This window comes from Fusarium verticillioides, chromosome 8, assembly GCF_000149555.1.
Source record: "Fusarium verticillioides 7600 chromosome 8, whole genome shotgun sequence".
Taxonomy (NCBI): domain Eukaryota; kingdom Fungi; phylum Ascomycota; class Sordariomycetes; order Hypocreales; family Nectriaceae; genus Fusarium; species Fusarium verticillioides.
This window is the reverse complement of record NC_031682.1, coordinates 864,586-886,530: the sequence shown is the minus strand read 5'-3', so window position 1 is coordinate 886,530 and position 21,945 is coordinate 864,586. Positions and strand designations below refer to the sequence as shown.

The window sequence follows — 21,945 nt, the reverse complement described above, 5'->3', positions numbered from 1 at the left end:
ACATACAGTCTGCGGTAAGCCCGGTCCCCTTAGTTGCCGCCGCCGGTTGTTTCATTCTGATTGCTCAATGGGTAAAAGGGAGAAGCTCGCGAGTGGAAGGGGAATAAATCAACGTTCCCCTGATGAGAATAAGCCGCGCCAGGGTTCAAGAAGCCACTGACAGGGGCTCATTTGATGAGGCCGGGTCCTTTGTTGCTTTTTCCTCACTTGTGAAGCAAGGAATTGCTTGGTCACGCATCATGCACTACCAGTAGAAACGAAACTCAGCGTTGGGAATAGGCACGGATACATACAGTACATACGCTCACAGCAAATCATCGTGCCCTCATGTTATTATAATTCATCTGATATGGGGAGAAATCGGCCTCCCCTAACTCAATGAGTTGATACCGAGATTAGCTTCCCTCCAAAAGCCTGGCCCGTTGCGCTGGGAATGGAACGTTGTCAGTTGGCCCTGTCGATTCATCGACAGGGGATGTATTAGCACCTACGAATCAATGCCTTGTGAAAGCTCTGAGTTTCCCATTAAGTACAAGGGGGGAAGAAGCAAAAAAAAAAAAAACAATAACTGTCAAACGTCACAATCTCCGTCCAACCCCAAAAGATGAAGTCATTGCGAGAGAACAAAGAATAAAAGCAAGAAAATGACAAGCAATGCCTACCTACCTAGACGAGACGGGAAGAAGTTGGCCGCCACAAGGTGAAGAGGTTGCCATTTAGGGTCCTTTTAGTGCTTCTAGCGCTCATTAGCAGGACACTGTCTGTGCACTGTACGCTGCTCTTGAGACGGTCCCACAGAAGTCAACGGCACTTGTTTCTCCAACATCTCGGTTCATTTATCGCAGCCTCTGCCACTATTAAAATTACGTAGCATTCTTTTTCCTTGCTGGCCTATACGCCGAACCATCATCCCTTGTTGATTCCTGCGGCGTTGTCTGTGCTTTGACGTTGACAGTTATCCGCTGCGATAATATCTCTCCAGCCTTGATTTGGTATTGCCTGAGAGAGCCTCCATCAATTGATCCACCATCTGCGCTGCAGCCTGCACATCATCCTCGCATTCCCGGGCACAAGCGAGACGCTGAACCTCAATTCAAACTCAGGGACGACAAAGAAACTTCAAAACGTGCTTTGGACGGGCGCTCCCGTCTCGGAGCTACACTAATCTCCCTTGCAGTTGGCATCTCAACCACTGGACGTGAGCTTGTCTTTCATTGTCTGAAAGGGACCAAAATTTTGTCTTAGACAACTCCGCAATCGCATGGCTGAAAGTCTCCATCGAAACCCATTCCTCACAACTCACAAACGCTAGCATTTACACTTTCGGCTCCTGACTTTAGACAAAGTCAACCAAGTCCTTGGGTTCAGTTCAACGTTGGAGTAAACGATTTCCATTTCCGTCGACGCCATGACAGCTGTCATGAGGAGAAGGACTAGAATTGTGTGTATCTCAGATACCCACAATTGCCAGGTCAAGCTCCCGAAGGGTGATGTTCTCATTCACGCTGGAGATTTGACCAACCAAGGGAGTTGCGCAGAGGTCTGTAGTTCTGGCCCATATGCTCCTGGTGGTCCTACGAAGCACCGAGGCTGATCTCTTTTCAGCTTGCCAAGACAGTTGCTTGGTTGGAGAAGCAGGACTTTGAGGCCAAAATCGTCATCGCTGGTATGCCTCCTCATGGGACAGTGTAACAGCCTCTGACTGCGACTATCAGGAAATCATGACCTCACTCTAGACCCAAAGTTCTACGCTGAGCATGGTCTCTACTTTCACAACAAGAATCCGCAGTCTCACGACGAGTGTTTACGATTGTTTACGTCTTCGCCTTCGATAACGTACCTCTCTCACGAATCAACCACTATCCGCCTCAAATCTTCTTCTGGGCCGCGTACGCAATTCAAGGTCTTTGGATCGCCTTACTCTCCGCGTTTCGGGTTATGGGCGTTTTACTATGATGCTCCTCAAAACCCCAGCAACTGGTCAGATCTGACGTCGCTTTGGCAGTCCATACCACTTGACGCAGATATTGTGGTGACGCACACGCCTGCAAGGACGCATTGCGATGAGACGCATGAGCGTCGCGCTACTGGCTGTGAAGCTCTTCGACAGACGCTTTGGCGAGTGAGACCACAGCTTGCTGTCTGTGGCCACATTCATGACGGAAGAGGTGCTGAGAGAGTGAAGTGGGATCTCAGTTGTCGAAATGTCGCCTATCAAGAAGAGAGTGTCGTACGCTGGCAAGACCCTGGCGAAGGCAATAACAAAACTTGTCTCATAGATCTGACTGGGAAGAAGGCCCCGTCTCTTGCTAACGATGGCTCCCACCCAGGTCGCTATGGATCAAGCATAGGAGAGCCTGGCGTGACGGACGTCCCCCGTTCCGTTGACTCAGCAGAGAGCTCTCCATACACCTTCGGATCTGGCCCAGCTGATATACACGCCTCTCATGGCACTATTGGATTGGGAGGGGATCCCGCCTCACCACGGAGCGACCAGGCAGCTCTCGCTGGGAGGATGGGTCGTCGGGAGACGTGTGTGGTGAACGCAGCGATCATGAAGAGTCGATATCCCCACATAGGAGGGAAGCAGTTCAACAAACCCATCGTAGTAGACCTAGATCTCCCCATCTGGGAGGACGAGGGCCATATCGAAGCCCCGTGATTCGCTCTTGGCTTACCCTAGACTCAGGCTCGTGTTGGTACCCAACGAACCACGTTGGGAAAAGAGAGATGGCCTCAAAGAAAGACGAAGCGAGAGCTTTCTTGATAAGTTTACAGACGGTTGTGGGCTACTGATATGTTTGCTACGCTGTGACGCACCATCTGCATTATGCTGGATCGGGATGCAATTGATCGATGTGGTGGTATTCGTCGCGAACCAACATTGGGCAGCCTGGAGTCGTGGTCGGATCCAACGGATGAACTGTAATGCAGTCGTAGTACATGAACGTGGTCCCAATGGTTGTTCGAGGTGCAGAGGAGTGAGTCCTGATTGAATATTCGATTGAATGAAACCTTATTCTCATCAATGTATTACAATGTCGCGTCATGTCTTTGGCATGTAGTGACTCGACTCTAGATGGCTACCCTAGACGGATGATGAAGCTCACGATCAGCTCTCAGACTCCAAGAGGGAGAAGTCCCGAACATCAGGGGATGATCAGCTGCATGAGCCAGTCACATCCCTTTCCCACCAATGCTATAGCTGACATCTACTCGATCTTACGGTGAAGCCATTCCCCTCCCATTGAGACGCCAAGGAGACAAAGAAATCTCATCCCTTGCGACGTGAAACAGGACCAATCCGATGATAATCCTCCACGTGCCTATAGCATTGACATCGACCAAAACCTCTCCTTGCTCATTCATGGTCGTCCGAGTTACAGAATCAAAAGAGGGATCCAATCCAAACAAACAAACCAATTGAGCCTGATGCTGCGGGGAGCCAACAGGGCTCCGCCAAGAGGGGCGCCATATCCTCACATTCTCATTCCTGCTCACCGCCAGTCTTTGTCGTGATACCCTCAGCCCAATAGCGTGGCTTAGGAGCCCCGTGTTTTTTCTATCTTGGGAGCGGCGAAGCCAAAGCATTCTTGTCTCTTTTGAGCCTGAAGCCTGATGAATTCACACGAGCTAGATCAGGTACGGTAGTTCAACCCCGCGTTTACCGCTCGGGAAGAAGCAAAAGAATTCAAAACATGGCAGACGATGATCTTTCCAGGTACGGGCCCTTGAGGCATTTGACCGACGCGGGTGCAGGCGGGATGTTCCCTGGAATTTGGGAGGTCATTAATAACTAGACGCGTGCGAGGGGTCATGACATCGCCAATCGCGGGATCGCCAAAGGGTATCGGTATCGATCGAGCTGTAGAGTTGGTGCCAGATGGATCAAGTTTACAATAGGCGCAAATAGGTAGGTATAGAACATCCCTTGGGCTCACATGGTGGATATCGTCAATGATCCAGCTTTGTCTCTTCAAAACTTGGAAACCTGATCTTGACACAACAGAAAAAGCCGGACCCAAGAATTTTGACGTCTGGTAAAGAGCACACCCACGTGGTGCCTTGCCCTCCATCGCAAGCTACCGAGCAACGTCAAGGAACTCGTGCCGGGCCACACACTTGGACTTTCTGGCCCTAACGTCAACCGTATGATCGTGGTACGTCTTGTATGTCATTGCGCTTGGGAGACGAGAACGACGGCGTGTCTCGCGATGACTGTCGTGGAACAGGAATTCAATGTTTGTATTGTCTGAAGCTTCAGAGGCAGAACTCTTCTAGAACCTTGCTGCCACTCACGTTTCATCCCTCACTCAGCTTGTAACTCTACGCAGTAAGCAACAGCAAAGATGTACTTTGGTGCTTCCTCTCAAGGATGAGCCTAGAAGCCCAGGCCTGTGATCCCCAAAAGCCACATGCTGCGATCAGATTCAAGCACCGGCCTTGCCTCGAGAAGGCTAGATAGCTCTCGTGAGGAGGGTCCTCTATCAACCGTTGCCGTCTGCTATACCTATCAGAGAGGTGCACCCTCCACGCTCTTTACTCAGTTGGGAAGCAACCCCCTGGACAAAACTGTCGATGATCTTCCCTGCCTTTCGCTCGTTCTGGCGGTGGCCGTTGGCTGGCTTTTGTCTTTCCCCAGGTTGGTCTTCTGTTTGTTCAGATGCCCGGCTGTAACCTGGCCAGATACGGAGACCTGGAGAGTCTTACGCGTACTGAGCTGACCCTGATCTCACTGGCATATGGAGGAATGTGTGACTTAGCCTAGAGCTGAACAGTCCATTTGGGAAAAAACCCTCATTCAGAGACAGAGATGCTTATCTTGATTGGCCGGCATATCACAGAGATGTGATCAGATGCAGAGCCCGTTGGCGGCCCCGCCCTCTCCCGAGATGGGGGAGACCTGTCCAATCACGTACTAGACAGCAGGCTTTCTATTCTGTCCTTGTTCAGCCCAAGCCCAACGGCTGGCTTTGCTTCTGGGCCATGACGCTGATGACCACGAGTCTCTGATCTGGGGGAGCATCTGACTATTTGATCGTTCATCGGGAATGGAAAGAACATCACTAACTTTTGTAGTGGAAACAAGGTGATTTGTGGTTCGTTCACTCATCACAGCTCGTCACACAGGCGCTTATGAGTGGGAAAAAATAGGCGGGATGTGATGGATTCTGCAGCACCGTAGGACTCAAGTCTTCTCTTGGATGGTGCCATGCAGAGAAACTGAATGCCCCTCACCACCATCTTTGGACATTTCCTCTCTGGTTAATTGGTCTTTGTCAGCTTGTGCCCACTACCTCTCTGCAGGTCCATCTCCTATCGGATGAGGAGACCATAGAGAAGCCTTCTGCAGGAATGCTCGTGTGTCTGGCTGGTGTAGCATCCGCATCATGATACTGCTCATGAAGTTATCACTCCACATGTGTTTCACCCGAGGTTTGCTCATCGTGGGGGCATCTCAGTAACTGTGGAGGCATCTCTCAGTGTTTCTTAATCCTTCACTGAATATCTCATTCTCTAATTCATCATTGTTTATTGTCATAAAAGTCTCCAGGACGTTGATCAAAAAGCCATAGCAACGAGATTCTGTATCCACAGAGAGCGGGCTGCAGGGGGTGAAGCGAGGCTCTAGGAACGTCGTGCAACTTGGGCTGCTTGGAAATGCAGGCCTCGTGATGCCATGGCCTGCGCCCACTATCACTATCCAGCACCACAAGGGGTCGCTATTCAGGGATATCTGCTGCAGCAGGTCGCCTATTACACTAGATTGATGAATAGAATCGCGCGCTACCAGAGTTACAACCCCATCGTGGAGATGGTCTCCGTACCTTGCTGGAGCTCCCAGCTGCATCGTTTGATCAAGCGAGCTGAGCATCAAGCTAGAAAGCTCATGGGATGCTGTCGCTATAGTGATTACATGCAAGTTTCTTGAAGCAATTGACCGCCGCATGTATTCTCCGAATATCACCAGGGCACGGCTAGGGAGCTTGGCTTGTTCTTAGCTCCAGAGCTGTTGAGAGCTCAAGATGTCGATCCCTGGAGCTCTACACACCGAGTAATTGATCGACGATCTCCAAGGTTTTTTTTTGTTCTCGTGGTGGGAGGAATCATTTGCACTTCATGCCATCGTCCTCGGTGCAGGCATGATGCTGTCTTGCAATTCATGCCCAGATGGCCTCAGTGGTGTTCAGCCCAACGAGGAGCAAGCCAGTCAGCCCATAGAGGTTGGTGATCCAATGAGATGGGGTGAGAGGACTTATCGACTGTTGAAAAGTGATATGTCGTTGTTTGGGCTATGTATGTTTGCACTTTGGTCATCCAATCTGAGAGAGGCTCCAATACACACAGTAGCTTCACTTTGGGGTCGAGTTTGCCCTAGCATCGGTTCATTCTACTCTACTCTGCTTAGCCTCATGGAGTCAGTTTTCAATCGCTAGATATCAATCAGCCTCGCTTCAAGTGCTGGAATAGAAACTATCGTTCTCGCTCAGCACCGCCTCGTGTAAGTTATTCAGCTGGCTTAGATACAGCTTCTGGTTGCTAAATTAGAGACGACACGCCAGTCATCAGCCTCACCGCCTCTGGATTCGTCCCGCTCCCTCCCGTTTCCGTTCCCCTCCCGCTGGGCATCTTTCAGCTACCGATCGGGCTCCGTAATGACCGTCCGTCGTCTGCAGTTAGAGGACCCGTTTCATCACGGGGGTTTACGAACACCTGAGGCGTATCATGGGAACCGATGTTGCTTTTGCTGGGCCGATTGCATTGTCAGGATGTTCCTGGGCTGATACTTACAGACAAAGAAAGTTTACGGAGTCTTCGGATTGATCAATGAACGAGCCAACTTTGTTGTGACATCTCCACTCGGACCCTGAATTGACGATGGATAGATGATCTGGTGAGACTGAGACCCGGAGCAACGGATGCCTCACCTCATCATACATGAACATTGTGGCTCATTCTTACGACATTCGCACAAGTAATTCATCAGCTTTCACCAGCTACCGCGGGCCCCGAGGTAATAGATTCACGTTGACGTTGGATCTCAAGAGAAAGATTCAATTGAAGGGTCTTACTCGCCACTACCAGCCACTTCGATTAAAGAAGTACCTTGATTGTAAGCTTTGTGCAACTGAAAAATCAGGTACCGAATTTTCGTACACCACTACGGAATCGCCTTCTACTAAGACTGATTGATTATTCAACTGAAACTGATTCTTTCGGACATGGAGATTACTCAAGTCCTGTAATTGATTGATCTAAAATCCGACTCCGAACCTGACCCTGCATCCTTGAAAAAGATGATCATAATCATGCTCAATCCGTTATTCGTTCTTCGGCTCACACTGATTCATCGCCCTCCGCCGCCGATTTCTCAGCCATTTCGCGCAACGAAACAGTGACGTGGTACTTGAGCGATAACCTGACTCACCATACCCGGTACACTTAGCTCCGTAGACCTCGCCACTAAGACGCATGTACCTCGACGTGTCTCGACTCGTAAGACCGCGTACCTCTTGCAAACCGCGCCACAAGCCCACTTGCCATTGAATCAGGTCTGCCAGCGAGCCATTTCAGTGCAAAGGGGCCCTAGGAGGCCGTACAATTGACCACTAACGGCCGGCGGACCTCTCACTAACCCGGTATCAGTGCGGGCTGCCAGCAATTCCCGTCTGCTCTGCTCTTGGCTGGACCAGAGGCCTTCGATGTCCTTCCATTGCCGGCTTTTCTAGTAGGATTCTCCATCGCTGCTACGCTACGCTATTCGCCCGAGGCCGCATTGCAGAGAGAAATCCCTTACCAAGCATCTCGCTCCGGCGTGTCAGTTCACTTGGAGCAGCTAGTCAGCTCATGATAAATCGCCATCGCCGCGTTCTCGAAAGGGGGCTAAGGGGGCGAGGTTTAAACTCCTGAAGTCTCTTCCAAGTCTCTTTACGGGCTTTAGAATCACAATTAAAGTAAAATCAACTCGCCACGTTCCTGATTCTTTGCCTTTTGGAGCAAGGGACGGAATCCCCTCACCCAATTGTTTTCCAATCTTGCATTGCAAACTGATTCTGCTCACTCCACCAAGAGAGATACGTACCTTTTTCACTTCCATCGCTCAAACAGGAACCTCAGGCAGGAAGTTCTTGGCACAGCAGAGGTACTTCCAGTTACAGCTTAGAAAACACCCAACCACCTCGTTACAAATACACGCCTCGCGAGTCAAACCATTTGTCTTGATTAGTAGACTCCAACTCGTCTGATTGACTCTTTTTTAAAACCAAGTTATTCAGAGTGTTTCGGTCAAATCCATCAGACCAAGTGACTCTTCGAGTCCCATAACCAAGTCACGACTCACAAACTCCACCACAGCGAGACCAGACCAGACAGACCACGACGGGACGGGACCGACTCCATCTCAAAGAGGGACCAACAAGTACCTACCTACGCATTCACGGCCGCTTACACTCTACAGCACCCCTCAGGGGACCACCTTGGACCAGCAGCGACCACTAGCAGCGGCTCAGGACCACGCACCACCGGACGACACAGGTGGATCGCTCTGACCGGCACCCCCAAAAGCCAAAGGGCGACCCTCCAGCAAGCCTAGCAAGCCAGTCGTGGACCCCCTACTACCTGGCGTCTGATCGTCGACTCTAGTCTCTGTCCGCCGTCCTCTCACTATCGACCCCTTGTACCAACGAATCACTCTCCCCTGTCGCTAGCCACGCTTTTGCCCGTGACCTCATCTGGCTCTTGTTCTTCAATAGTCAATACCCCAACGACTGCTGGTCTCCTTCTCCCGCATTGTTCCTCTGTTCCACTGTGGACGTGAACAACCAAACAACACCACCAAATATTCACATCGTCACTTTCTCTCGTGTTCAGCAGCCGGCTGCTCACGTAAATAAATTCTTCCTTTTCCTTTTCTCCCCTCGCCTGCCAACTCTGGTCATTCGCTTGATCCAGTACTGCACTTGCAAGTATAGAGTACAAGTTTCTGCCTGGTTCTACGGTACCCTGCAAATCCGAGCACCCACTCACCTTGCTCTGGCGACGAGACTCACAAATACACCAACACCGCCCCCAAAGCCCAGACCACCTATCCTGCGACCGCCTCCTATCGCTGGACAACAACATCAATCCGGAGAATACCCAACTTGGCCTAATATACATACAGCCATCCAGCCCTGCCTTGCCCCTTGACAGCCTCACCAAGATCCGCCAAAGCCTCGCCCTTCCGACGACCTTCGGATCGATGCAATAGATAGCCTCGCGACTACCATTTGTTAACCTATATACCCGACTTCAGCCCAACCGGTAATCGAAAGCAATTAGCCCAACATGTCTACATCAACTCCTGACCCTTACGAAATCTTGGGTGTCGCCAAAGATGCGCAACTGCCCGAGATTCGATCTGCACACCGAAAGCTCGTTCTCAAGTGCCATCCCGATAAGGTTCAAGATCCAACATTAAAGGCCCAGAAGCAGGACGAGTTTCAAAGGGTTCAAACCGCCTACGAATTATTGGCCGACGAAAAGGCGCGAAAACGCTATGATGATCAGGCCCGGTTAGCAGAACTCCGCGAGCAGATGCGGGCAAAGGCTGCTGCGAGCGCATCAAGCCGCCCCTCCGCTTCGGCCACCGCGAGCCCCTCATCAAGTCGACCTACATCTACATCTACAACATATAAATACGAAATTCGCACTAATGACCGCACACACAAGACGGACCGACAGCCATCACCCGTCCGAGGTTATTCCGCTTATTCTCGTTCTTACGAGGATGAGCATCCTCGCGCTGCAGATATCTTCGAGGGAGTTCGAACTGTGAGAAGGGAAAAGTCTTATCAAGATAAGACTACAAAGCGCGAAGAGAGGGAGAGGGAGAAAGAATTGGAACGAGCGCGAGAGAAGGAGTATGCCCGAGAACTCCGTGAGAAGGAGCGTGAGCGTGAGCGACGAAGAAGAGCTGCCGACGAAGCCATTCGCCGTGCCGAGAAGGAGAACAAGGAGGCTGAGAAGGAAGCCCGACGTGCCGAGAAGAAGAGCCGCGATAAGTCTCGCAAGCGAGAAACTGAGGAAAAGAAGCGACACAAGCAACCTTATATTGAGACCTTTGATGGTGAGCCCATCTCATCAAAGTCCGAGAAGAAGAAGTCAAGCAAGAAGCATGATGAGCGACGCGAGCGTGATCGATCATCACATCGTGAGGAGGTCCCTCCCACGACAAGCTCAATGCACCCGCCACCCATTCCCGTGGAATACCAGGATAAGACCAACGCTGCACTCAACTACATCCAGGCCTCTAGAAGTAAAGGCTCATATGCTTCTCGACACATGGTTCAACCTCCCGCCCCTACACCTCCCCCAGTCGGCTCTCCTTTCGCTGCTCCGGCTGATGATGACGATGCCCGTCGATCATCAGCCAAACCTAGACGCGGATCCACCGGCGAGAAGGCTTACAAGCCTGAGGTTGTCGACGATCCTATTGAGGCTACTCCTCCTACCGCTCGTCCTCATATGCAAAAGTCAGCCACAGCTACTGGCGCACCTACCACATCTCCTCCCAGACGGACGAATACTATGCCCAATGAGGGTTACAGTCGCCACGTCCCAGGCATCTCTCGAGCTCAAACCTTCAGTGGCGCGTATCCTGAGCCCGATCCCCGCGGCCGTGGCCGCACAAGGATGCAAGCTCAGGTCCCTGAGAGTGATGAAGAGGATGAGTATGAACGTTATCGCCGCGAACGGGAGCGTAAATCTCACCGTAGCAGCAAGAAGCACCGCTCTCCTGAGTCGCGTGGCGAACATGTGATGCAGTACCGAGTTAATGAGGGCGGCCGTACAACGCTACAGAACTCATACTCACGCACCACCCCTGCTGAGGAGGCTTACTCATATTACCCCGGCCAACCCGGTATTCGCATCGTTGAGCGTCCCTCCATGCCCTCTCGTGATGCTACCTACTCTGCTGGCTACTACCCCGCAAAGGTCAAGACTTCAAGTTATGGCGATGTGCAATTTAGCGAGTACCCAGCCTACCGCGGCGAAGCCTATGCTGCCTAGACAGCTGAGTCGACCTCTCAGTGGATCGCTCTCGGACTTCATTTTACGGCGTTTGACGCATGTATTCACCATATCGGATTTTATTTACGATCTCAGCCTTGGCATTGATATTTGTTGTTCTATTGTTTCATACACCTTACGAAACGAAACATGTCTTACGAAATACGAAACTTACCTCGATCGCAGACAGGCGATTCGGGATGCGGGATGAACGGCGTGATGGGCAGTGTGGATGTTTTTATTGTTTGCTTTTACCATTAGCTCCTGGCATCTGAAAGGAATTTGGATCACAGTGGAAAGACAAGTTTGCATAATAGACTGTGTGTTCTTGGCTTTATCGCCGTGTGGTCTTTGTGACCTCAGGCCAAATCATTTGTACGTCGTTTGGAGTGCGACATGCATGGCATCGGAAGGGATGGCCCTCAGTATTTTCTTTTTCTTACATATCATCATCGGCGTTGGGGATACCACACTCGCTCTGGATTCTTAGTTGCTCTGCCGAACGAGACATAGCAGATAGAGATGAGGCAGGCCGATACATGGCCTGGCTTGGTTAGAAATGAAGCTAATTCGCCTCACACTTGACTTTTCCTTGTGACTTTACGTGAATGTTACCTTGAACCAAGCCTCGTGGGAGCAAGGATTCTGAAGATTGAAACAGCCTTGGAAGCAGTGAATGCCATGGTTGAACTTCAGTATCCATTTTATTGGATTCATTTAAACTCAGGCTGAGATTTCTGGCTTGTAGCTTGACCTCTGGGGCAAAAACTCTCGTTCACCCCATCCATGGACACGCAAACCTCATCTGATGACAACTTCTGATAAGTCAAAGCCTTGTCTTCAACCTAACCTATAGTCATGGAATGATCCACCAACGCAAAGCTATTGGTAGCATTGTCGGCCCAATCACTATGCACACATTGCCCTCTACCTCTGACAGCCTCTTGGCCGAGTTGAGACATGTGAAGTCCTCAGACTCATAGTGGCGACTTACACGTAGGGGCACAAAGCTGACAGCGTTTCCGTGCCGTGAATTGATTAACGGTAATGATCAACTGTTTGTGCTATCGCCACCAGCTTAAGCGGGCGAAATCTGATACGCCAGGCTGCATGTTGAGTCATATGTCAAACGCCCTGAGCTACAATGCGGCGTCGGTGAGAGCTTTTGTCCCCGTCGTGGAGGCGAGTATTCGAACAATATCCCATCAATCTCCATCAGCAACAGGTGCGGGTACTCGACCCAAACGAGTATATGCATCGGGGATAGATATTCATGAAAAGAAATGTGGTTGAGGCGTGATTATGTTTGCTTCCCGAGACCTTGACGGGAGTGAGCCTCTCTGGGGAAGCTATCTCCGAGTGAAACAGCGTTATGGGATCCATTTCAAGTCTGGTACATGAATCGAGGAGAAACAGACTTGGAGTATCACAGAAGCACAGACGTGGCACTCCGAGTCCAGAGTCCCGATAATGTATGTATGCCCAAGAGAGTTGTTTGGCAGGATGAAGCTGGACATCGGTGCCGTGGAGGCATCCGGTGGACGGAGAGATGCATAGGTGAGGAGGCTGTGGTATCAGGACTGCAACTTGCCGCTGACTATGTCATAATTTGGCTTCTGCTCCGGTATCGTGACGTTTGCTTGAGAGAAGGACGGGAGAGCGTGTCATTGCGGAAGATGACGAGGCATTAACGGGAAGCGTTGCGAGACTGCTGCATGAGAGGAGGAATGGAGAGCCCAGAGGATTGCGACAACGTAAAAATGATGGCTGGATCCGAAACTTTGGCCATGTTGTGATGCCAATTAGGCTGTCTAGTGAGAAGGTGGGATATCTGTGGGGGGAAGCCATCTGGCGGTTGGGCAGTTACATTGAGGAAGAGACCGTGACATGTGAACTGTGATTACTTGGTGCAAGTGATGTTTTATATTCTATTCAAATCTGAGCCCTTGCCCTTTGGGAGTAAGGATAGTGCATTGATACCATCGTGATGTAAAACAACTCGAATAGACTCGGCGAGAACTACATACACCATCTTCGAGAGGGGCAAATGATACCCAAATCACGGGCGAAAATTGACTCGAACGTAATTCAAAACTCCGATTGAGTACTTGGAGCTTCCAGGTAGAACAAGTTTAGAGTGTACGTTCCAGAGCATCAGCAAACCAAAGTTGTCATGCACGAAGCCGTACCCGCTCTCAGCATGCGGATCGTGCACATTATATTGGCTAGGTACGCTTTTACAATTCCTTCGGAACAATACACATTGAGCCTTGCATGTATGCACCAAGGCATCGTTCCTGTTGTGATGGAGACAATGTCAACTTCCGTAATTACTATGCCAAAGATTAACCACTACTCGATCGACCACCGACATCCATATCTTTAGGAAATGATGGACTTGGAATGGAAAGTTATCCCGATTCCGAAAATTGATTATACATCTCTGGTATTCCTCCCATCCTTTAACTCCTTTCTTCCTTTTCTCCAACTATCATAGTGCGGCCCCCCCTGGCCGTGCTGCTTTTGTATTATATTAGGGCCGTGAGGGGGCGGCCCATGTCTTTCCGAGTCTTCTCGAAGATCAGTTTGTTCGTTGAACTTGGTCTACGCTTGGACAGATCATCTTCTGCCGCTGAAGACCTTAAATTTGTTAGTGTAGCACCCTCTACACTACATTCTTTGCACTATTTGTGGTGTCACACCAGCCTGTGCGATAACTGCATAAAAAAGAATGTCGGGAGCAGGTTCAACTTGAGAAGAAGCTATGGATCAAAGGAGCCCAGAGACTTCGCTCTCGAGGAGGCCTATTGCGGGCAAGCTCGGATAGAAGGTCAATCTGATGGCGGTCCTGGCCTTCTTCACCACCGCCGTCATGAATGGTGAGCCAGCAGACGAATGGCAGCCGCCACACATCCCAATCCCCTATAATGCTAAGTTTGAAGATATGCCTTATAATTGTTAATTTATTATAGTAGAGATAGATTAGCCCTACTTGATCCGCTTTAGGCTATCTCCCCTTTTCTACTTCGGTGATGATACTGACACCCTTGCGGTCTCCTTCTACATTGACGGGAACCCGGTCGACAAGTTCCTGTCTCAACCGTACCAACCGTCAACGAGATGGTCACTCTGAACACTTCGCCAAATACCAGATGAGCATACAGCACGAGTGTCAAGATTGCGGCAACAGATCACACACGCCGGCAATTTGCGAACACATATCATCAAGTCTCACAGCCTTGCTCACCTGCTCTGGTATGTGTCCGTATGCCTTCGGTCACCAGTCTCTCCGAAATAGTGGCCACATCAATAGGGTGTTTGATCCAACTGTGGACAAGGCTGTGAACTGATAGACTCGGAAATGGCTGTGGTCAAGGAACCGACGGAGGACCTCGTAACGGTGAGTAGTCCCCAGGCCAGATACAAGTGAATCTTGCTGATATAAGGATTTCAAGGTCATCGTGGCTGGAGTAGGACAGGGTCCAATGCCCCCTAAGCGACAGGGACGCTCCCTGGGCCTCCAACCTGGACAGACCATACACATGCCGCCAGGCACGATTAACTACGACTTCCGCAAGCAGAGCGACCCGACCCTCATCACGGGTGGGCTTGGTCGAGTGGCCTCCTGTTACTTCGAGTTGAATACTCTATGATACAGGTGGTTACAGGCCTTCAGTGGCGGTCTGCACATGACATGATCTACTAGCTGGTCTCAAAGACACCTGAACGAACAGCTTGTTTATAGTCTTGCACTGCAAGTGAGGTTAACGCTTCAGATGTCCTGTCAGTTACGTGTCCTACTCAGCGCCATGGAACGATCTCACTATGCACGACACTTTGAATCAGTCAAGATTACAAGATCCTCGTCAGGAGATATTCACTCGGACTCACCAGTAGCAATTGCATCGGGTCAAAGACTGCGTCTAGCATCCATATGAGCTCTATTCGGACAGGACCTGCTGAGTGTACCACTAATTCTCAAGCACTCGCATTGAATGGCTTGAGGAGACGGTGTCTGGCCAGCAGCATCAATATCCCCGATCTTATGTACACCTACTGGACATCAGAGCATCTCGAGGTAGACTCCAGAAGACATTGAAGAACCAGCGTTGGGTTCAAAGACATGGCTAAGCTATCACCTAAGTACTTGGCTATCATTAAGAACGCCATCCTACCCAGATAATGTGGAAACCCGGAGTACCCATTACCCCTCATGAGGAGCCCCCTTCGTCAATTTGAGAAGCATCGAGAGGAACAGCTCGTTTGCAATACAAATGAGGTTAACGCTCTTGGTGTCCCATCTCTAGACGATGCGTTGACCTCCCAATATCGCACCCGATGGTTGGAGTGGTTCAAAGTCAGTGAAAGCAGTCTAAAGGCGAGTAAAGGGCATCATCAATGTCTTCTCGCTATGATGAATACGGCTGAGAGAAGTTCATCAAGCGTGATTTTACTGGAGGAAGCCCCTTGGATGAGAACCAAGAGCTTCAGACATTGCCGAGAGCATGTACAGCAATATATCAAGAAAGACATAATTGTGACAAGGAAGAGTTAGAGCATTTGCGAGAATGCATCGGCGTCTACCCGCAAAAGTCACTTTCATCATCAAAGAGATCGTACGCCAATAAAACGAATACAGTACGATAAAACAAAAGCATAAAGTACATAACAAACAGACAAGTCACATCCTACAAGGCATCGAGGACTGCGATGTCTCTCTCATTCGCATTCAGCGCGACCTTTGTGGACTAAGACCGCGTACACGCACTCGGTTACAACCGTGCCGATGAAGCCATACACTGTAACTAACTTCAAGCCTTGTGCAAAGGCAGTGTTGATCCGAAAAATGACAAAGCTATTGACATGTCGCTTTAAGCTTATGCCCAGATAAGCGCGGCACCACAGCTCCCGTCTTAGGTCTTTGCTGCTCAACGTCTAGTTCGGCTGTGGAGGGAGCCCGACGACTTGGGTCATATCCTCCGCCGGTATCAATGGCCTATCAAAGAACTGCAAACTACAACGTATCGCTACTTCAGTCATCTCAATCTATGAGCCTGCAGGGCGAGAGAGACTACTGTCATCCGTTCGTTCAATGTCTAGCTCTCCCACGCCCTTGCAAATCAGCTTTAATGCTTACTGGCTGCCGCGCCAGTAGTGACATTTCTGCAACTGTAGGGTATGGCTACAAGATACAATTATTATCATGATCGATCTTTGGAGTTGAGCCGTCGAATTCGGGCGTCGCGGTCTTCAACCCAACACAGACGACCGTGAGCCCGGCCGACACTGCGACGACCCGGGCGAACTGCAGTGTTACAAGCGCTAGAGTAAGCCATGTCAAGAAAGAACATGGCTAAGAAAACTACGCATAAGGCCTAAGAGGAGGATCTGTATAGGGAGAAACCCAAGAGAGAGGAGTTTCATATCCAGGTTATCCATGCAAGACTTGACGAGATCGCCGAAGATGGTGAAGATGAGGATAAGGACCAGGTTTCAAGCCCAAACTCTCTGATTACAGAAGGACTTGTCGGGGCAGATGCAAGGCCTGCGTATCGGCATGATCTGTCAAAGTTCGTCGAGGTGTCGCTTTATGGTGTGCGCCCAGTAAATTAGCTGCAGACGAGAGAGCTGCAGACGAGAGAGCTGCAGACGAGAGAGCTGCAGACGAGAGAGCTGCAGACGAGAGAGCTGCAGACGAGAGAGCTGCAGACGAGAGAGCTGCAGACGAGAGAGCTGCAGAGGAGAGAGCTGCAAGAGAAAATGTGCAAGACATAATAGTATGGATTCGCCGCAAGGGAAATACCACCAGATTGTGGACCGTTATTAGAAAAGATTGGTGAGTTGACAACTGCAATATAGCGGTTCGTCATGTTTACCTGCTTTATATCCCCATCATCTCAGGAATTCCTGCAAAGTCTCCCTGTCACGAGACCTCAAAGCCTCCGAGCCCGGATCTCCCAGGATCGCAAATCAGTGTCAACTCTGCAAGTCATATAAAACTCTAAATTTATATCTATGAGCAAATCGGCGTCCTCCAGATTCGAAAACTGCAGTTCACTCGCTTGTGACACTCATTCATGCCACAAGCTCTTTGGGTATTGAGAAATTGCGATGAAAGGCTTGTCTGTCTGTGGTTAGAGATGTGTGAGATCACTCTAATAGCGTTTCAGACGGCAGTTCAAGTCCAGAACACATCCTCAGATAAGACACAGACCACGACCTTTCCAGCCCGACATTCGGAAAGAGATGGTCGGGATAGCTGCTGATACAGCCCCCATAACACTCTTCACGCCCCCATCAAACTCGAGGTCACCTGCTCCAGATCATCCAACATATGAAAGTATAGGTCAAATATGGCGAGTAGATCAATGAAACGAAGGCGAGGCGGGTTCTCCCTAAGATTAGGAGTTTTCCCAAGCATCAGGACCTGAGTTTCCAAACCATGGAGAAAGCCCAACACTGCACCCAAGACAAGAAATTGACCGTCTTCGATATATCATTTACAACTGGCAAATGGCATTTCTACCTCAAACCCCGACCTACCCCTTGCGAATCGAGCGCCAGCCCCCCATTCGGGACATACAGCCATTCTGTTCTGTCCCCCATATTTGCTTGACAAGACACGATGTCCAGCCCATACGGTCATTAGTCCCCAACCCCCGTTGGAACTTCCAAAATGCTCTATGGGTCCCCGAAGCCTTTGAATAGTACAGAGCCCCATTGCGAAGAGCGCGAGCCTTACTAGCATAAGACACCCTCCGGAAAGAGCAGGGCACCTGCAACGCCTATGAGTCTACGGTAACACATCATGGCTCAACATGACTAGGACTCAGTTGACCAGGGAATTGTCTACAGCGGTATTGTTTAAGTGTTCCGTGGAGTCTTTCGACCGGAAATTCGCCACCAATCGTTGAGTTCTGGCCAATGCCAGCAGACAAAATGAGACGATCATCCCTACAGTACTAGAGTCATTTTCACATCAGACCTGTGTAAAGTGGCTGTCACATATGCTCCGGGATGAAATCTCTGGAATTTGCAATGGGGACAGCTAGAAAAGCTCAAGGACATCAGGTGGCGAAGCATGCCGGTCAACCTTCATAACCGGATCTTTGCAGCTTCTTACAAAGACAACCACCCCACCACCACCACGTTCATGTTCTGGGCTCGTGCAATAAGATCGTTGCGCTTCAAATAACTTTCTTCTAAACGCATGCACGACGATGAGGACGAGTACGTAGGCCTTGGTACACGTCAACTAACGAGAGACGGCAAATCAATCCTTATTTTCTCGCGACAGGCACGAATACGGGGATCTGCAATCGCACGGCCCTTATTATATATCCAAGAAGGAAGATGAATCACTGAAGCGAGACGAACAACTGAATATGACGTTCGAAATTTTGGATACGACCTTTCGGAAAGCACAGGCCATGAAGATGAAGCACGGCAAAGGGGATGAGATAAACCTAAAAACGGAAAAGATTTTATGGCCGCAGGCGAGAAAGGCAACAATAGAACATATTGCAAAAGCAACAGCAGTAGCCGGCGTGTCGTCAGTCAAGCCTCAATGTCAACAGATCCCAATCCAGCCGTAAGGGACACTGCCAAACAAGAAGGCTACATCACCTGCCTGAACCTATTTCAAGGAGGAGGCCTGACTCTCGAAGTTAGCCACTCTACCAATTCCCCGAAACGGCACGACATGTTCTCCAGAGCATCAATGATCACCAATATCATGCTTGCAATAGCCCAAAACATCAGAGATTATCATGAGCACAAAATGTGTCCAAGAGTCCAATCGGTTGGCTAGTAGTTCTAGCCGCAGTCAATTTCGCACCACAAGAGAGCCAACGGATATTCTCTCATATGGTTATCCTCAGGGCGAACTAGGCCTGCGCGTCGCGATGGTGTAATATGCATCCACGCGACAGACGGTTTGGGAAACAAGGGGAAGATGAACCCTTCACCCCCGGACAGGAGTGATAACTTTGCCGGCCAAGGCAACTTGTTGTTCTTCTCAGATTGATACTAACCCGAGGTGGCCAGTGCCGCGGCATATCTACAGATACAAGCAAAACGCTGGCTCTACTACACGAGTGGTTTGGGGCGAAGGCCCGGATGCACAAGAGAAACGGCATTTCTCTCAATAGCTTCCAGTCTAAGGCTAAGGAGTGTCGAAGCTGAGCGTTACAAACCGGCGGCAGTCAAAAGACTATCTGCTCCCTCGCCTCAGGAAGTTCACTGACGGCTCCTATCCAGCACATGACGTTTCGCTTCTACCTGGTGGTGATTGTTTTCCATTTACAGGGGGTGCAAATTTGCAGCCCCATTTCCCGCAACTACGTACTCATGTAATTATCGAGAACTGCCTGACGATTATTGCCGTCTCCTTCGATGCGGTAGACCCCATTGCCAGTTATAGCAACATTCTCTACCGAGGCCCCTTGAGTATAGTGTCTGTCTTAACCACACATGAAGAAAAAAACACGATTTGTATAGATTTAACTGTGAAAGGTTACTACGTCTTGACGACTAGAGCTACAGATTTGTAGCTCTCTGGGTCTTTGTATAGAGCCCTAGCCCGGCCCCAGATTGCTCTTTTCCCTATCTAGTCAGAATAAGTGTGCGCGAAGCACTTCTATCAGTTACTCTCTTACTATTAATTGCAATTGCTGCCTTTAGACATAAATACGCGACAAAATGAGCGACCTTAGAGAGAACTTTAAACTATCACTCCCTCATAATTGGGCGGCCAAGAACGACTTTAACAGGAATATCGCTATAGTCTATTGCAACGGGCGACCAACCTTGTTGACAGGCAATGTACTGACCATCAAGAATGGGAAACCATTCCTAGAAAATGTCTAGCCTATATGTGACCCCCTTTACTGAATTTTTACTGACTGTACTATTTCCAGTTTGGTTATGGTAAGGAAGAACATGGGGATAGCATCCCCTGAGAACATGTTACAGTAAACTGGAGGATTCCTTGTCTAAGAGCTAGCTCGCAGAATTACGCGAGAGGCACGACGGTGAGCCCAAATTACCTGCAAATATTGGTTGATCTTGGAATATAATGTTATAAAAGCAATAGGCCACTAAGAATGTGAAGTTAACTAATTGACTATCTCAAGAGCTGGTTCGCCGCAGGGACAGATTGAAGTGGCAACGGAGCCCTTAATGAGGATTGGTTAGAGGATAATCAAGCCATGAGCTGAGCTTCCCTGTCTATATGAGGGGATGATCCTAATTGCGCAGGTCAATGCTCGATCCGGTTGCTAGACCAGCCGCGACAGATATGGTCAAAATTTCTCGAGCTTCACGGAAGTTGACAGCTATCTTTTCCTCCTTCTGGGTCTGCGCCGCGATAGGGTGGCGGCATCGGCGTCAAGTCTAGGCATAGACCAAGCTTACTTTCTCAAGCACGCAATTCTATACATAGCTCTTATCAGGAAAGCATAGCAGCGGTGCTTTTTAACTGCTTTGTATCTAATGCGCAAAGCGACCTATTCAAGCATATGTGGAGGACGAAGGTGTAGACGTCGATCTAGATGGTGATTCAAATGTCTCTCCAAAACAAACCCAAATTCGGCGCCTCATCACGACAAGCTTCAAAATGGCCCGGATATATTCAAGGCCAGTCCGAAACTCAACCAAGACATAATTCCTATCTCTGAAGGAGCTGGAGACACAGGAGGTACCCACGGGGGCTTTACAATCCTGGTTGATGAAGGAGAGATGCTGATCCAGAACACACTGCTCGTACCAGTCAAACCCGAGCGAAGGGGAAGAGAATCAACACGACGTTGACACAGCTATAAACTGACACAACTACAAACTGGCTCTTCCACGAGGAGGGCGGCAATGAGAAGTGCAAAGCAGTCTTAGGGCCTCGACCAATATCATGGCCGCATGAACCTTGTTTTGTGTTGAAAGCTGCGACAGACCACAGTGTCATGAGATTACGGAGCTCCAGACGCGATCGACTATAATCGCTGTCTGTCAAGTGTGCCCCAATTCTTAGCAGAAGATCTCTTTCCACTGAAAGGAGACAGAGAATTGGCCTTGTCAATTCTCTTCACGGCTATTGTACAACTCTCCGAACTGCAAACACGTCCGTTATGGCGGCATTAACCCATGGAATTCACAACCGACGATCTCTATTATATAATAGTATTCTGCCTGTTATCCAAGGCATCGCCGTTTGAGCATTATAATGATCTAGACTGGATCAGTAACTACCAGAACGTGATTAATGTTCAAACCAGGTGGCGAAGCGCCATGTTGTGGGCGTCAAAGTCGATTCCAAGCATAAGACATACGAAGCATGATCCTCTGGCTTCTTATATCCCAGAGCTACTCCTACACTAATGTTCATTTAGGGACACGTTAGTGAAGAAGTCTTTTCTTTCAGCCACGCCTCTATACAGGCCTCTCATGCTATGGGACAGACTATCAACTATCAGCACATTTGCTCTAGCAGCGAAACAGTCGGCTTTGACTCAGAAAGCTGTGTGGAGCATAGAGGCCTCGTCCAACAGCGGAAACTAAGACATATGGTCTGTTTCTTCCTCTCTGGGTCGAGTTGGACTGCCGAATACAAAGGTCGAAAGCTTCTTATGGCTCACTTGCACAACGCAATGCTAAAGCTCCAGAGGCTTCAACAATAATACTACTGCCGAGTGTATTACTACGCAAGCGGAGAAACGACAGCTGAGCCAGAAGACCCGGTTCAATTGAGCATGGACTGTTGGCCCATTTATTGAGCTGCTTCTTCCTGGTGCGGTAAAATGCAAGCCAAGAACATCTAATGGCTCCGGCTTTCTTCAACTTGAAGCTCTCAAGATTTAGTGACTCGCACAGCCACATCCAGCCAGTTCAACCTCTCCTAGT

General features: G+C 49.6%; 6 protein-coding genes across 6 annotated transcripts; 4 read left to right on the top strand and 2 right to left on the bottom strand.

The window, feature by feature from the left end:
* Positions 1-851: 851 nt before the first annotated feature.
* Positions 852-3,081, top strand: FVEG_16108 (hypothetical protein). The gene is made up of 3 exons (XM_018905349.1): positions 852-1,540; positions 1,606-1,666; positions 1,716-3,081. The coding sequence occupies exons 1-3, from the start codon at positions 1,409-1,411 to the stop codon at positions 2,660-2,662; spliced, it is 1,140 nt and encodes a 379-aa protein (XP_018753510.1). The 5' UTR covers positions 852-1,408; the 3' UTR covers positions 2,663-3,081.
* A 64-nt stretch (positions 3,082-3,145) lies between these two features.
* On the bottom strand, positions 3,146-4,076 carry FVEG_16109 (hypothetical protein; the record flags this gene model as incomplete). Its single annotated transcript, XM_018905350.1, has 1 exon — positions 3,146-4,076. One exon carries the CDS (start codon positions 4,074-4,076, stop codon positions 3,639-3,641), a length of 438 nt encoding a protein of 145 aa, XP_018753511.1. The 3' UTR covers positions 3,146-3,638.
* Positions 4,077-4,082: 6 nt separating this feature from the next.
* On the bottom strand, positions 4,083-4,178 carry FVEG_16110 (hypothetical protein; the record flags this gene model as incomplete). The annotated part of the gene is made up of 1 exon (XM_018905351.1): positions 4,083-4,178. One exon carries the CDS (start codon positions 4,176-4,178, stop codon positions 4,083-4,085), a length of 96 nt encoding a protein of 31 aa, XP_018753512.1.
* A 3,045-nt stretch (positions 4,179-7,223) lies between these two features.
* On the top strand, positions 7,224-8,593 carry FVEG_16111 (hypothetical protein; the record flags this gene model as incomplete). The annotated part of the gene is made up of 4 exons (XM_018905352.1): positions 7,224-7,243; positions 7,648-7,818; positions 8,119-8,143; positions 8,459-8,593. The coding sequence occupies 4 exons, from the start codon at positions 7,224-7,226 to the stop codon at positions 8,591-8,593; spliced, it is 351 nt and encodes a 116-aa protein (XP_018753513.1).
* A 734-nt stretch (positions 8,594-9,327) lies between these two features.
* On the top strand, positions 9,328-11,052 carry FVEG_07459 (hypothetical protein; the record flags this gene model as incomplete). The annotated part of the gene is made up of 1 exon (XM_018896110.1): positions 9,328-11,052. The coding sequence occupies one exon, from the start codon at positions 9,328-9,330 to the stop codon at positions 11,050-11,052; it is 1,725 nt and encodes a 574-aa protein (XP_018753514.1).
* A 3,361-nt stretch (positions 11,053-14,413) lies between these two features.
* On the top strand, positions 14,414-14,705 carry FVEG_16112 (hypothetical protein; the record flags this gene model as incomplete). The annotated part of the gene is made up of 2 exons (XM_018905353.1): positions 14,414-14,452; positions 14,508-14,705. 2 exons carry the CDS (start codon positions 14,414-14,416, stop codon positions 14,703-14,705), a joined length of 237 nt encoding a protein of 78 aa, XP_018753515.1.
* Positions 14,706-21,945: the final 7,240 nt, after the last annotated feature.